Source organism: Quercus lobata, chromosome 10 (genome assembly GCF_001633185.2).
Source record: "Quercus lobata isolate SW786 chromosome 10, ValleyOak3.0 Primary Assembly, whole genome shotgun sequence".
In the NCBI taxonomy this organism is placed as follows: Eukaryota; Viridiplantae; Streptophyta; class Magnoliopsida; order Fagales; family Fagaceae; genus Quercus; species Quercus lobata.
Window position 1 is genome coordinate 371,617 of NC_044913.1, and position 15,591 is coordinate 387,207.

General features: G+C 36.3%; 1 protein-coding gene across 2 annotated transcripts; it reads left to right on the forward strand.

The window, feature by feature from the left end:
- Positions 1 to 1,096: 1,096 nt before the first annotated feature.
- LOC115963951 (phosphatidylinositol transfer protein 3-like) lies at positions 1,097 to 15,525 on the forward strand. Of its 2 annotated transcripts, XM_031083210.1 has the most exons (6): positions 1,097 to 1,529; positions 11,397 to 11,655; positions 14,419 to 14,455; positions 14,558 to 14,663; positions 14,909 to 15,019; positions 15,181 to 15,525. In XM_031083210.1, the coding sequence occupies exons 1-6, from the start codon at positions 1,362 to 1,364 to the stop codon at positions 15,295 to 15,297; spliced, it is 798 nt and encodes a 265-aa protein (XP_030939070.1). In that variant the 5' UTR covers positions 1,097 to 1,361; the 3' UTR covers positions 15,298 to 15,525. The 2 variants fall into 2 exon arrangements, with proteins under 2 accessions (XP_030939070.1, XP_030939071.1); XM_031083211.1 differs by lacking the exon at positions 14,909 to 15,019 and having other exon boundaries at positions 1,123 to 1,529.
- Positions 15,526 to 15,591: the final 66 nt, after the last annotated feature.

Genomic DNA, 15,591 nt, shown 5'->3' on the forward strand with positions numbered 1-15,591 from the left:
TATGATAGATATATTGCCAGCTATTATTTGCGTGCATAGCTAGTTTTTTTTTTTGTTTTTTGATAGGTCGTGCATAGCCAGTTGAATACCAATAAGGGCTCATTAAATGTAGATAGGTCGTGCATAGCTGGTCGAACATTAAATGTAGGTAGTTGGGTTTGCATTATTATTAGGTAGTTGCGGATTCAAATCCTCTAGATTTTCTAGGGTACTCTACTAGTAGATTTCCTTAAATCTTAATTACTTTTTAATGATTTAATGGTCAAGATTCTGCCATGTCAGCATTCTACTAACAATATTCTTAAAATAATAAAATAATGTTACAAACAAAATAATTAAGATTATTGTTAGTGGAATGCTGACATGCCAGAATTTAGACCATTAAATCATTAAAGAATAATTAAGATTTAAGAAAATCTATTTGGTAGAGTATCCTAAAAAATTTAGAGGATCTGAATTCGTTGCCCCTGTGGTACGTTTCTTCATTGGGTTTGCATTATCATTAGTTGCTCCTGTGGTATGTTTCTTCAGCGACATTGTATTAAGGAAAGTAACCGCAACATAAAGCACTTTACCTTAAGAAGAAACTTTAAAAATTTGTACAGTGTTTTTAAGAGAGTTTTCACCGGCATTCGCTCCTCATGATAATTATTTATCATTAGATTAAGATATCAATTAGTTTTTAATTGACCTTTATTTATTTAATTTTTATACTCTTAAGTAAAAAAAAAAAAAAAAAATCATATTCAGGTTGGGTATTTTTCTCTGGGCTAGGATATTAAGAGGGCGTTTGGTATTGCATTTTAAATAACAATTTTCAATGTTTAAACAATATTACACATATTTTCACACACTTTATCAGGTCAAGGAAAAGACCACCTCACCAGGACCAGCTTATCTTATCGCCAATAATTGATAAAAATCCGTACTTTTTGATTTATTATAGTTTTGGTATAGGCAGCTAACTGTTTATGTAGCACTAGAACCCCATTACTACTGTTCAGCTTAATTGCCTCTCATTTTAAAGCTGTTTGTTGTTAGTCATCAGTCTCAGAATGTGTTGAGAGAGAGCTAGTGTAGTGAGAAATCAGAGAATAAAGGGCCACCTCACCGGGACCAGCTTATCTTATCGCCAATAATTGATAAAAATCCGTACTTTTTGATTCATTATAGTTTTGGTATAGGCAGCTAACTGTTTATGTAGCACTAGAACCCCATTACTACTGTTCAGCTTAATTGCCTCTCATTTTAAAGCTGTTTGTTGTTAGTCATCAGTCTCAGAATGTGTTGAGAGAGAGCTAGTGTAGTGAGAAATCAGAGAATAAAGAACGAAGAAGAGAGAAGGCAGGAAGTTGAAGTACATGATGATGATGAACAACAAAAGTGAGTCTCGAGAAAACACAGAATTAGAAGAAGCAGGAGGAAGATATCATGATGAAGGCAACGGCTTGAAAAGCAATAATGAGATTGAGCTGACCAGAATTCGACTTATGAGATCCTTTGTGGAAACCCAGGATCCCTCCTCCAAGGTGCCATAATCTTCTTTAATTCCTAGCTATGTCGTTTCTTTAATTTTGCATGTGTTTTGTTTTTACAGTTTTATTTTCATGCAAAATTCATATTTCAACTATTGGTAAGAAGATTTATACTCTCAAAATGCAATAACAAGGATAATACTCCTAGTCCTAGGCGCTGTCCATAATTAAAACTGCTATACGTACCAATATTGATTATATATTCTCAACACAATGGCTTGGATCGATGATGGATCAGCTAGAACGTCAGCCACTCTACTAATTGCTCTCCAGCGACTGCATGGCCGGGCCAGGCCAGCCGTACGTATAACATAACGAGCATTTTCCATAATATATATATATTTTTTTAAGGGAGATAATTTCAACCTATAATATCTTTTTATCATTATATCAAAATATCAAAATTTTTTTTTTTATAACAAGAGATTTAACCAGTTAAGTTAATTAAAAGCCGATCTCAACACATGTGAGACCTTTAATAAAGAAAAGGAAGCAAAACTACTTCTCCGTAAGGATGCGTTTGTTTGGAGGTGAAATAAGGTGGAAAGAAAACTTTGGAGAGAATAGAGAAGAAAACTCTTTTGGAGTGTATTTGGTTGGGTATATAGGGGGAAGAAAAATAAATAGCGAGGGGCTTAGGTGTTTTCTCCCCAAAATAGAGAGAAAACTGAGTGGAGATTAATTTTTTCTTGAATAACAAAAATGCCCATATACACATGTTTTTATGTATTTATTTATTTATTTTCTTCAGTTAGCAGTAATAGGGATGGCAATGGGGCGGGGCGGGGCCAAAGGATAGAGTCTTCGTCCTGCCCCGTATGGTTTTGTCTTGCCCCATTCCCGCCCCGCCCTGCATGACAGGAAAAACTTTCTCACCCCATCCCCGCCTCTTGGGACCCCACGAAGCCCCGCCCCACTCTGTAAAACTCCACTTTTTGTTAATTTGTTCTATAACTAGTATAATTTTTTTAATAAAACCTATTTCATTAATAAAAATATACTTGAAATTACAACTAAATTCATCCCATCAAATCAAATCAATTTTAAAAAAAAAAATTGAATAATATATCCAAGTTTTTAACAATACAATCATAAAAAATAAAAATAAAAATCTCATAATATAACACATAACAAAATAAAGGCAGAGAACTACTTTGAGTAGAATAAAATAAACTAATATTGATATGGTTGTTTAAATAGTAGGGTTTTAGGGTATGAAAAATTTACAATTATAACCCTTAGCAATGCGAGGCAAGGTGGGGCAAGGATGGGGACGAGGAGGGGCAGGGCAGGGTGGGTCTAAAAAGTCTAAACCCATACCTGCCCCATCCCATGGTGCGGGGCTAAAATCTTACCCCATCCTCGCCCCACCACCTTTGCAGGACGGGGAAAACCCGCGTGGAGCGAAGTGGGGAGGGGTGGGGAAAAATTGTCATCCCTAGGCAGTAACTAACGTTGCCTTTCTTTTTTTGGGCAACGTTGCCTCTTTTCTTCCTTTTTTTATTCTTTTGATTTTCTAGGCCTAGGAATGGGCGTCCCCCCCCCCCTCTTCTTTTCTTTTTCTCTTCTTCTTCTGGGCAATAACTTGCCTCTTCCCTTTTTTTTCTTTTGATTTTCTAGGGCTTGGGTGTGATAGTTTTTTTTTTTTTTTATAGAAGATGTGATTTTTATTTTGAGACATGATTTTTATTTATTTTTAATTAAATTTGGATGATTACTATTTTTTTGTGATTATTTATCACTTTTTTGTTTTAATTGAGCATCGTTCTTTAATAAGGGTATATGAGTAAATTTATTCAAACTCATTTTTTCCATCCCTCCACTTTTTCACTCCCAACCAAACAAAAAGGAGAGAAAAATAAAATATTAACTATCCTCCTACTTTTCCATCCTCCCGCTTTTCCACCTCTCCAACCAAACGAACCCTAAGTGAGGCAATAGACTAATGTGGCACCGAAGTGGAGCAACAAAGCACATTAAAGATCCATTTGAGAACAGAAAATTTTGCTAAAAGTGTAAAAAATAAGAAGTTAAAAGCTAGTTAAATAGTACAATAAAACCCATAAATAGTACTAAAAAGAAAGGTTTTAAAAACCGGTACGGTACCACCGCATACCCTTGGTGCTATGGTCATTCCACAAATATAAGTGTTTGTGGGATGTGAGGGGCAAGGGTCGAGGTTCAAGTCTCTAGGAGGGAGTTTCACACACATATACACTTAGATTATACTAAAGTAGAATTTCTATCTTATATATAAAAAATAAATAAATAAATAAAAACCGGTACGGTGAGAGAATCGAAAAGGGATTGGTTACCGGTTTTCTGGTCAAACCGATGACATAATAAATAATTTTAAAATAATAAAAATTAAAAAATATATATAGATATATATTAAGTTTTTTAACTAAGAATTTTCAAGTTAAACATATATATATATATATATAATTTAAAAAATAATGTAAGTTTAATTTTCGTGTATTAAATTTAGGAAACAAAAATAACAAAACCCACAACCCATATATAAAATTTTATAACCGTGAAGAATCAAATTGACAATATATAATATATTTATTATTATTATTATTATTATTATTATTATTATTGTAAGGACACGGTTCTGTTGAGGCCCAATAAGGATGTTGGGCTCGCACATGAAAGATCCCTCACAATATGATTTGTAGAGAGTGGGCTTGAAAAGCTTGCCTTTGGTCATGGGGCGATGTTCCGGTCTTGATTTTAGAGGAATTCATGTAGAAAAAGAAGTTGGGTTTAAACATTTAAGCCCTTCAGAGTCGCATCCTATGGGGTTGGACTCCTCGGACTTGATCCGAGGATCATTAAGGTCTTACTCCGGTTACCCAACGGTGGATTTTTTATCTGATGTACATGTGTTGTTCAGGTGTTTTCACCCATGGAGTCTCTTTTTTAGGTGGGATGGAGAGAGCCCCCTTTCTTGACTCACTTACTTTTTCTTTTATACTAGCCTGTGTTCGCTGTCCTTCGTCCACGTGTAGGGTCAACCTTTACAAGACTAATATTTGTCCCATCAGTCTAATCCTAGAATTGTTGGGGATGGTTGATAAAGCTGAAGAATACGGCTCTGTTAGGAGCAGAGCCTTGTCTGGGAAGGGTAGTAAGGATAACTTTCCCAAGATATTTTAGATCCCCTTACCAATTTGTTCCTACACCCCTTTTCTCAATGGAGCTTTGGATCTGCCGAGGACTAAACTGTCCTCGGCTGCATCTCCGGGCCATTTTTTTGGCTTATATTTTTGAGCTCGGGCCATAACCTTTTTCGGCTTGGGCCCTTGGACTCCCCATGATCAAGTGGGCCTGGCCCATAAATCTTTGGGCCCCACAATAGCCCCTCAAAACCCTGCTGTCCAACATCCTGGTTGGAATGGGGGGTTTTGGTAATACCAAGCCTTTATTATGACTCATTTAATTCAGTCTTTGACTGACGTTGGCGACTCTTCACCTGCCCAGGAAGTGTACCGGTCTACAAGATGCTCCTCTTAATTTCTTCATGATGCGCCTATGCCGTTTGGTTATCCGAAGCGCGTCTTTAATATCTTCCCTTCACGAGACCTCCCAGATTTAAAGGTTGTTGATGGCATGGGGGAACGAAATGGGTGTACTCTTGCTAGCAGATTTCCTTGGGGATCTGAACACATTAAGTATTCTTCTCTTCGTCCCCTATATAAAGAGGAGAAACAAGAATTGTTTCTCCCACAGATGAATCCCTTTAATCCCCCCAAAATTTGAAACCCTTAGATTCCTCCCGGGGTTTACTTTTACTCTCCGGTTACAACTTAACCTGAAATACACTCACCATAGTAGTAAACAATGAAAAAACCATTCCCCTCCCAGAAACGCCATGTCCTAACGAAGCTTGAAATGGCTCGGTCGGGGCAAGGATGGCGGAGACTTAAGATTTGTCCCCCCTTGCTTTCAGCCAAAATCCGAAGCAGGGGCTCATCACGTCAAACTTTCGGCGTGACTGAGTCGAGAATTCCCATCATCATAACCAACCGCTCTCTTACGAGCATACCTAATATGGCCCCAGTGTGTTAGGAGTCAGGAACGAGGCAGGGACTAAGCGTCTCTGCTTCTTCCTCTCTTTGTTCACTGGCGGCCCCCTCCGTCTCCCTTTCTTAGTCTTCCCAGCACCAGATCCATCCTGGTGCTTTCACTTCTCCCTCTTTTACTCCTTTTTCTTTCTTTTCATCTCTTCTCTCTTCTTCTCCTCTTTCTTTACTCATGTCCTCCATCTTCCTCATTCATCTCCTCCATCCTCTTCTTCCTTCTCCTTCATCTTTTTCCAAAGAAAGTTCTTCTCTCAACATGAGCAATACTGAGGCAGAGATTGGAGAGATTTTGAAGACGAGTTTAAAATACACCTGACTGTTTACTTATCTGTACTGCGGATGTTATCGTTGCTTCGGCAGTTCACCTTTTGTATAGGCTTGTTTGAGCCCATCTTTGTACGTTGTAATAATTTTCCATATTAATAAAAATTGTTGTTATTTTACTTCGCATGTTTTGTCTCTATGTTTTTATAAATTTGCAAGCGCTGCTCGGCACAATAATATAGCATTGAATCAATGACAACTAAGGCCAAAATACTTGCTAATGAAAAGATGTCACCATAACTTTAATAAAATTGTTTGTCATAGCGATGCGCACCTGTGAATAACGATATTTGCCCGAAACAATGCTGAGGTTAGAACAGGATGCCTTATGCGGTGTAGGAAGTAATCATTCGAAGACATATCACCCGCAAAAATGAACAGCCCCCTTAGGCCACCGAATAGTGGAGCGTCCCGCCATCATCTAGCACTCTTATTGGCCTTAACAATTTACAGTATTTGAGCCGAGGACTTCCCCCATCCGAGTAGATGGTTTCCCCATAGGCTTGAGTCCGAGAACCATGCTAGGCCTTGGTTCTGTACAAAACTTGTAATTTTTCTCCTTTTTTTTTTTGTACTTGGTTTCCCCATAGGCTTGAGTCCGAGGACCATGCAAGGCCTTGGTTCTGTCCAAGACTTGTAATTTTTCTCTTTTGTACTTGGTTTCCCCATAGGCTTGAGTCCGAGGACCATGCAAGGCCTTGGTTCTGTCCAAAACTTGTAATTTTTCTCTTTTGTACTTGGTTTCCCCATAGGCTTAAGTCCAAGGACCATGCAAGGCCTTGGTTCTGTCCAAAACTTGTGATTTTTCTCTTTTGTACTTGGTTTCCCCATAGGCTTGAGTCCGAGGACCATGCAAGGTCTTGGTTCTGTCCAAAACTTGTAATTTTTACTTGGTTTCCCCATAGGCTTGAGTCCGAGGACCATGCAAGGCCTTGGTTCTGTCCCTGGGCCCCCATGCAGAACGGGCCTGGGCCGCGAATTTACTGGGCCCACAAATTAAGAGGTATTTCCGTAGTCTTTGGTCACGCGGTACTTTTTGGCGTCCCAGTGTTCGAGGTGCGCCTTCGCGAGACTCCTTTAATCTCAGGGTTGCAGATGGCGTTGGAAATCGAGCCGGAGACATTTTGTCTTTAGCGTTCCTTGGGACGCTGCGTGAATTAAATGCCACCACCTTATCTTTTTAAATAAATAGGAGAGAAAGTTGCTTTTCCTACGCACAAATCCTTCAGTTTCCCCCCTTAGCACATCATGTTTGAGGTGAGGGTTGGGGAAAAGGAACTCTCTCCGCCACAAAGACGCCGTGTCCTCCTGAGACTCAAAATAGTGAGGTACGGGCAAAGGAGGCATAAATTTAAGGGAATATTCCGTTTCGACAGAGGGGAAAGGGCGTTTCTCCCTCTTTTAGTCAAAATCCAAAACAGGTTCTATTCATGCCAGAATTTTGGTGTGTCAGAAGAAAGATTCTCCGCCATCAGCACCTCTGCCTTGTTGCAGGCAAATTTTTGGTGAAGGCTCCTCAACTTCCGGCTCCCTGCACCTTTCCTTCAGCGGTGCGAGGCTCAAGTTGGGTTTCATGCGCCTTTTCTTCAGCTACGCTAGCCTGAAGCTGGGCTCTCTCTGCGCCTTTTCTTCGACGGTGCAGGCCCCAAGCTGGGTTCTTTTACTGCCTAAGTTATGAGCATGCAAAAGCATTGAGGAAGAACAAGGTCTTGAAGCAGTAGCCAACCTCTCATCTGTGCTTCTCCTTCGGCTTTACCTTCATTCTCTTGTATTTTTTCTTTTTACTCATGTAGTTAGCTTTAGTATAAGCTTATTTCAGCTTTTCATTGTACACTGTACTATTTCTATGTCTTAATAAAAGATAAGTTTATTTCTTTCTAAATACTTTTCTTTTCTGCAACAACCACTTAGTGCATGAACATTAAATACACGCTCGTCTTTAAACTTATCGATGTTATCAAATATCACAATGGTAATTATCAGTAAATTAAACTCTGGAAACTAACCGGAATAACGACCAAGCACTGAGCGATGCATGCAAAACAAGTGACCGAGATCGATGAACTCTGAATAATTCGTCCGAGAGGGTAGCCGAATAATGAGGGACTTTGATTGTGTTTTTGGGTAATATATTGCACTATATTACATCAATCCCTTTGGTGTTGGGGATCCGAGGGTAGGCTGGGGGATCCGTGCAGCTTAGGGATTAACCCAACTGTTAACGGGGAGTTCTCCTCGGATAAAATTTAATGTTCAAATAACAGTTTTTTCTTTTATGTACTTGGTTTCCCCATAGGCTTGAGTCCGAGGACCATGCAAGGCCTTGGTTCAGTCCAAAACTTGTAAGATTTCTTTTATGTACTTGGTTTCCCCATAAGCTTGAGTCCGAGGACCATGCAAGGCCTTGATTCTGTCCAAAACTTGTAAGATTTCTTTTATGTACTTGGTTTCCCCATAGGCATGAGTCCGAGGACCATGCAAGGCCTTGGTTCTGTCCAAAACTTGTAGTTTTTCTTTTATGTACTTGGTTTCCCCATAGGCTTGAGTCCGAGGACCATGCAAGGCCTTGGTTCTGTCCACAACTTGTGGTTTTTCTTTTATGTACTTGGTTTCCCCATAGGCTTGAGTCCGAGGACCATGCAAGGCCTTGGTTCTGTCCAAAACTTGTGGTTTTTCTTTTATGTACTTGGTTTCCCCATAGGCTTGAGTCCGAGGACCATGCAAGGCCTTGGTTCTGTCCAAAACTTGTAGTTTTTCTTTTATGTACTTGGTTTCCCCATAGGCTTGAGTCCGAGGACCATGCAAGGCCTTGGTTCTGTCCAAAACTTGTGGTTTTTCTTTTATGTACTTGGTTTCCCCATAGGCTTGAGTCCGAGAACCATGCAAGGCCTTGGTTTTGTCCAAAACTTGTAAGGTTTCTTTTTACATTCGTTTATGTTTCGAATGTAAGCCCCTAGACCAGGGCGGGGAGAGCCGGTTTGTGGCTAAAAACCCCTAGAGCTGCCCGCGCCATTGGCACCGCAAGGCATAGCCCCTAGCAGAAGTTTATGTCGGAGCAACAGCTGTGTGTCGTCGGAGACGTAGGAAACCTCACGAACCTCTGCCTGCTAGAGAGTCGACTCCACCGCCACCCGCGCCAACGCACAAGCTTTCCCACAGACAGCGCCAATTGTAAGGACACGGTTCTGTTGAGGCCCAATAAGGATGTTGGGCTCGCACATGAAAGATCCTTCACAATATGATTTGTAGAGAGTGGGCTTGAAAAGCTTGCCTTTGGTCATGGGGCGATGTTCCGGTCTTGATTTTAGAGGGATTCATGTAGAAAAAGGAGTTGGGTTTAAACATTTAAGCCCTTCAGAGTCGCATCCTATGGGGTTGGACTCCTCGGACTTGATCCGAGGATCATTAAGGTCTTACTCCGGTTACCCAACGGTGGGTTTTTTATCTGATGTACATGTGTTGTTCAGGTGTTTTCACCCATGGAGTCTCTTTTTTAGGTGGGATGGAGAGAGCCCCCTTTCTTGACTCACTTACTTTTTCTTTTATACTAGCCTGCGTTCGCTGTCCTTCGTCCACGTGTAGGGTCAACCTTTACAAGACTGATATTTGTCCCATCAGTCTAATCCCAAAATTGTTGGGGATGGTTGATAAAGCTGAAGAATACGGCTCTGTTAGAAGCAGAGCCTTGTCTGGGAAGGGTAGTAAGGGTAACTTTCCCAAGATATTTTAGATCCCCTTACCAATTTGTTCCTACACCCCTTTTCTCAATGGAGCTTTGGATCTGCCGAGGACTAAACTGTCCTTGGCTGCATCTCCGGGCCATTTTTTTTGGCTTATATTTTTGAGCTCGGGCCATAACCTTTTTCGGCTTCAGCCCTTGGACTCCCCATGATCAAGTGGGCCTGGCCCATAAATCTTTGGGCCCCACAATTATTATTATATACTACTTAATACTTATATATATATATACACACACACTAAGTATTGACATGACATGGCCTTTTTTTTTTCTTTTTTTACCCTTCCCTTACCTTTGTTGAGTTGTCTTGTAAAAGTTTGCTCCTTTTAAGAACTTGTAATGTAACTCTAGGAGGTGTGAGTCATACAAGACATAGAAATAAACAAAAACAATAAAAGTGATCCACCGGTCCTTTCTTTTCATTAATACTTTTTTTCATTAATACTTCAACTACCCATTCTTTCAAACTTCCATTTCTCCTTTCAAACTTGTCCCATCCAAAAGCTAAAGCCAGTCTTCTCTTTTATTTCAACTTTGAAGTCTCTTACATTATAGTCTCACACTCTTCCTCTCTCGGTCTCAAAGTATTTTTGCTGCAAAATAAAAAATTTCATAAAATTAATGCTACCAAGGTAATTCATATTTACCTTAAAAAAATCAAAAATCACATTTTAATTTTTATTTCTTTACCTTTCTCTTTTTATTGAGTTTTTCTTCCTTCCCACAGTTTTGGATCATCATTCTTATGGATTTTAAGCTAGATTTGAAGGGGGGGGGGGGGGAGGAAATGCAACTTTTTGAAAAAAATGTGTAGTTTTAGTTTTCACACAATCGGTCAATAACCGGTTCAACCATACCGCTTCCCGATTTTACGGTTGAACTGACCAGTTCTTAATTATTTCTGGTTTTTCGGTTTTTAGTCATAACTGGACCGGATTAGTGGCGGTTCCCGGTTGAACCGGTCGGACCGGCTAGTCCGGCTGGTTTTTAGACCATACTAAAAAGTACAACGGAACCTATGAATAGTACCAAAATGAAGCTAAAAACTAAAATAAGCTGAAACTTTCATCTCTCCCAAACAGAGTGTTGCATTTGGGATAGCTGAAAAAGTCAACTTATGTTACTTTTGAGCTTATTTTTAGTACTATTCATAGGTCCCACTACACTTTTTTGGTACTATTTATGGGTCTTTCTGTACTATTTCAGCTAGCTATTAGTTTTATCTACGATACTTTCTTTAAAAAAAAAATCTCTAGTTTCAGCTAAATAACCTGTTTCCAAACGGCAAATGGACTCTAGTGCATCACCTTCAAGAATTTTTGAGATGAAATCTTCCTCCTCAGCCATCATAAATGTTAAAAATGAATTATCATGAGATCAATTTTTTTCTTTACTCTACCTCACATTTCAATTAATAAAAATCTTACGTGTTAGGCTCCGGATATTAAAGGGAGTGTTAAAATTATAATTAAGTAATTAAATTCACTATTTTTCAAACGCTTAAAATACCATTTACATTAAGTTTGCCTTGTTTAGAAATACAATCGTTTGTGACCCATATTATTTTCACAGATCAGTTGCCTGCACTAATCTTTTTTTTAGGCATATACATAAATATACTGATCAACTAGTTTTAGTGTGGAAGACATGGTGACACCTAAATTTCATTTCCACTGCTGATATTTTGATATGTGGTGTTTTAACAAGCAGGTAGTAGATGATCTGATGATTAGAAGATTCCTTCGTGCTCGTGATTTGAATGTGGAGAAGGCTTCTGCCTTGTTCCTCAAGTACTTGAAATGGAGGCAAACCTTTGTTCCAAATGGTTCAATTTCTGCATCAGAGCTTCCACATGAAATTGCACAAAACAAGATGTTTATTCAAGGATTTGACAAGACAGGAAGACCCATAGCAGTGGTCCTTGGTGCTAGACATTTTCAAACCGAAGGGGGAATAGAAGAATTCAAGCGTATGTTATTTTCCCTCTCGTTAGAGCATTAGAGCATTTCCATCAAAGCTCTCAAAAATTTTAGCATTTTACATCTCAAAAAATCACTTTATCAATTTTAACACTTTATTTTACAATACATCTTATATCAAAAGTTCTATTTTTTACCACTTCATTTAAAATAATATAAACAACTTATTAAAATAATAATAAAAAACTACATCTACAAACATTAAAAGCAACGCCACTTATCTAAGAAATATAATAATATTTTTTGTTATAAGATTTGAGCTACAGTAGACTACTAATGGCAGTCTATTGTAGCTCATATGCCAAAATTTATAGAAATAGTATCTTTGTTGTAAGGTGTTTCTTGTGGAATGGGATGCTAAAATTTGACTTTTTAACTTTTAAAAATCTTATTGTGAATACTCTTAAATATTCATAAAAAGGTTAAAATTTCTTTGGAGCTTAACACTTTCTTTTAGTGGAAGAAATAGAAAAAAAAAATGAATAGAATGAAAAGAATAATTTTAGATATTCTTTCTATTTCCTTGTTTAGAGTTTTAATGTAAAGAATGAAAAATCTCTTTTCTTTTTTAGAAGCTTAAATGAGAGGGAATGCATTAGATTTAGTGACATTTTCACTAAAATTCCTAAAACACCCTTATAAATTCAACATTTTATTTTAAAATGCGAGTATAATAATACTTTTGTTATAGATGATTCCACTCCATTCTTTCTAATATCACTCTTAAAAAAGATTTATTTAGGGTATAATAAATAGCTGTAATATCTATTCCTTAGTAGGTACATTAATTTCTAAAATTAATATACTTTCAAATAAACAAATTTTCCATATGTACAAACAATTACAAAAATTAAAAAATTAAAAAAAAAATCCATAAAAAATGGACAAAATTTGGCTACAAAATTGATTGTAATATAAGGTTATAACCTTACTCAATATTTTTTTTATTGGAGATGAATTTTGACTAATCCACTATTAGATTACATTTTCTTCTTATATCCTCCATGCTTGTAAAATTTTTAGAAAATTAAAGATCAATTGCTTTGTCATCAATAAATTGTTAAAATTGCAAATTTTTGTAGTTTAAAATTATGCATAAAATATAAACTTATAGATCATATAGTAAATAATATTTGATTGATATAAAATTCGACACGTGTATTAAGAGCGTAAGAACATACAATTCAAATGATTAGATTTTCAAAATATATAGTAATATTTATTTTATTGAGTAAAGTTGTAGCCTTAAATTACAACCAATTTTGTAGCTAAACTTTATCCTAAAAATATATATTATTTTTTAGAAAATATAATTATATAAGTAAGATATTTCCTAAAATATATCTTAAGTTTTATTCTAATGTTACAATTTTGACAATTTGATTTTTAAAATACCTTTATTCTATTGTCTTTAGGGTTCTATTATAGTATTGTCACCAAACAAATGAATAGTAATAAGTATTACATTATAGTATCTTGCATTCTTTATAATACATATTCCTATTATTAGTTAATCACCATTACAATCTACTAAACGTGCCTTTATGGTATATTTGGTAAATTGTAATAAATACTATAATGTAATTTTTATTCTTATGATTTAGCTATTCAATAATTTGGTTATGTTTTTATTATAAGGAATCGTCATTCCTTATGAATAACTATTCTTTAAAATAAGAATAATTATTTCTCTCTAAGATGACTATAGCAGCTATTATCTAGTAAGTGCTTTAATTTCTAAAATTAATATATTTCCAAAAAAAAAGAAAACTTTCTATATGCACATAACAATAATGAAAATAAAAAATCATAAAAAAATAACTAATCTCTCTTTTAAATTTATATATATATATATATATATATATATATATATATATATATTTGGAAATATAATTATATGAATAAGATATTTTCTAAAATATATCTTAAGTTTTATTCTAATGTTACAATTTAGACAATTTAATTTTTAAAATGCTTGTTTCTTAAAAATAAAAAAATAAAAAATTAAATGCTTTTATTCCATTGTCTTTAGGGTTCTATTCTTATGTTGTCACCAAACAAATGAATAGTAATAAGTATTACATTATATCATCTTGTATTCTTTGTAATACCTATTCCTGTTCCTATTCCTATGTAATCATAATTACAGTCTACCAAACGTGCCCTTAGAATGAAGTAATGTTACAATCACAAATTATTTTACAACATTTTTACATAATGTTGTTATAGCCAACTTCTTCACAGTTTTTATCTAGGTACATCATTAACATCACTTTTTAATTTACCAATAACCACACACCATATCAGCAATTTATAATATTAAAAAATTTTGTATTTCTAGAATTACTCTTTAAAACGTCCAAACAAGATAACTTAATTCTATTACATTCCTCTCTTTTCTTTTCCTTTCCATTATTTAAATACATTTCATTTGTTTCCATTCCTTAATAAGTTATTCATTCAATATCTCTATGAAATGTAAAAATTCAAAGTAATAGTTATAACAGAATGAAAGAACTTTACTAGCAGTTTCAGTTTACAGCAAAAATGGTGGATGGATTATCCAAGTGGATTAAAACAAAAAGTCAAATCAAAATATGTCTTGATTAATCACCTCCTTTATTCTAGTCTACATGTAGAATTGAGCTTATAAAACCTTCCACTAGAGGGAAGAGGCAGAAAACTTGGTTTTACTCTAGTATTGTTGAAGTTGAAGTCGTTTAGCTCATACAAGGCACTCTTTTGTTGTACAGGTTTTGTAGTCTATGGTCTCGACAAATTGTGTTCAAGGTATCTCTGTCCCTCTCCATGATTCACAGTGAAGCTGGATTGGAAACTCAATAGTACACTGCTGTAATTATAGACTGTAAATGGTTAACCTTGATGTATCAGGATGCCCCCAGGACAAGAGAAATTTGTTTTCATTGCCGATCTTGAAGGATGGGGATATTCAAATAGTGACATCCGTGCATACCTTGGAGCTCTATCGATTTTGCAGGTTACATTACATTTCATTTGTGTTCTAGCACGATGATAGCTTGCAAACTCCCCAGATAAAAGATCTAGTACCCATTGAGAGAAGCTGAGAAACTCAATCTTTGACAGCTAAATACAACTTCTGTTAATTATTAGGACTGCAAACATAGTGAGCATATATAAGCATATAAGTCATTGCAATGAAAAATACATGATTACATTCAAATGGCCCATGATAGACTGTTCCTAACTTTATGGTAATGGCAGGACTTCTACCCAGAAAGATTAGGGAAGGTTTTTATCATCCACGCGCCTTACATATTTATGACAGTATGGAAAATTGTATACCCCTTTATCGACAAAAATACCAAGAAGAAGGTCAGATTTTGATTTCGTACCTTCATTGAGTGGAAAACTTCATACATGCTGTTAGACTGCATTACATATCCGAGCATTCACACTTCACAGACAAATACTTGGGCTTTTACAGATGCATCTCATGATGGTTGATTAACTCTTTATCTTCCAATACTGTGCAGATATTATTTGTAGAGAACAAAAGTTTAAAATCAACTCTGCTCGAAGAGATTGATGAGAGCCAGCTCCCAGAGATATACGGAGGCCGACTGCCATTAGTACCAACCCAGGACAGCTAATTAAACAACTGAGCTGGGAGAAAAACAGAAGAAACATAAAATGGATAAATTGCTCTTCTTTCTTAGCATATCTTTGGTCCAGTGCATTATTGATGTACCTTTTCACTTATGTCTATTTGTATGAGGATATATAAGACTGTGCATGGGTCAAGTTGGAGGATTTTTTCAACTTGTTGGGTTGAGAAATTCCCAACCCACATAGGTCGGGTAAGGCTGGTGATTTGTGCATTTGTGCTTGCATGTTTCATTTCTTATAAAAATTTGGACTTCCATAAAACTATTTAAGCCCTTTTT

What these genes read in the sequence shown, in the direction of transcription:
- LOC115963951 (XM_031083210.1), top strand. Translation starts at nt 1,362, where the DNA reads ATGATGATGATGAACAACAAAAGTGAGTCTCGAGAAAACACAGAATTA. An exon ending in CCCAGGATCCCTCCTCCAAG is followed by an intron (nt 1,530 to 11,396) that starts GTGCCATAATCT and finishes TTTAACAAGCAG; the next exon opens with GTAGTAGATGATCTGATGAT. An exon ending in CTCGACAAATTGTGTTCAAG is followed by an intron (nt 14,456 to 14,557) that starts GTATCTCTGTCC and finishes TTGATGTATCAG; the next exon opens with GATGCCCCCAGGACAAGAGA.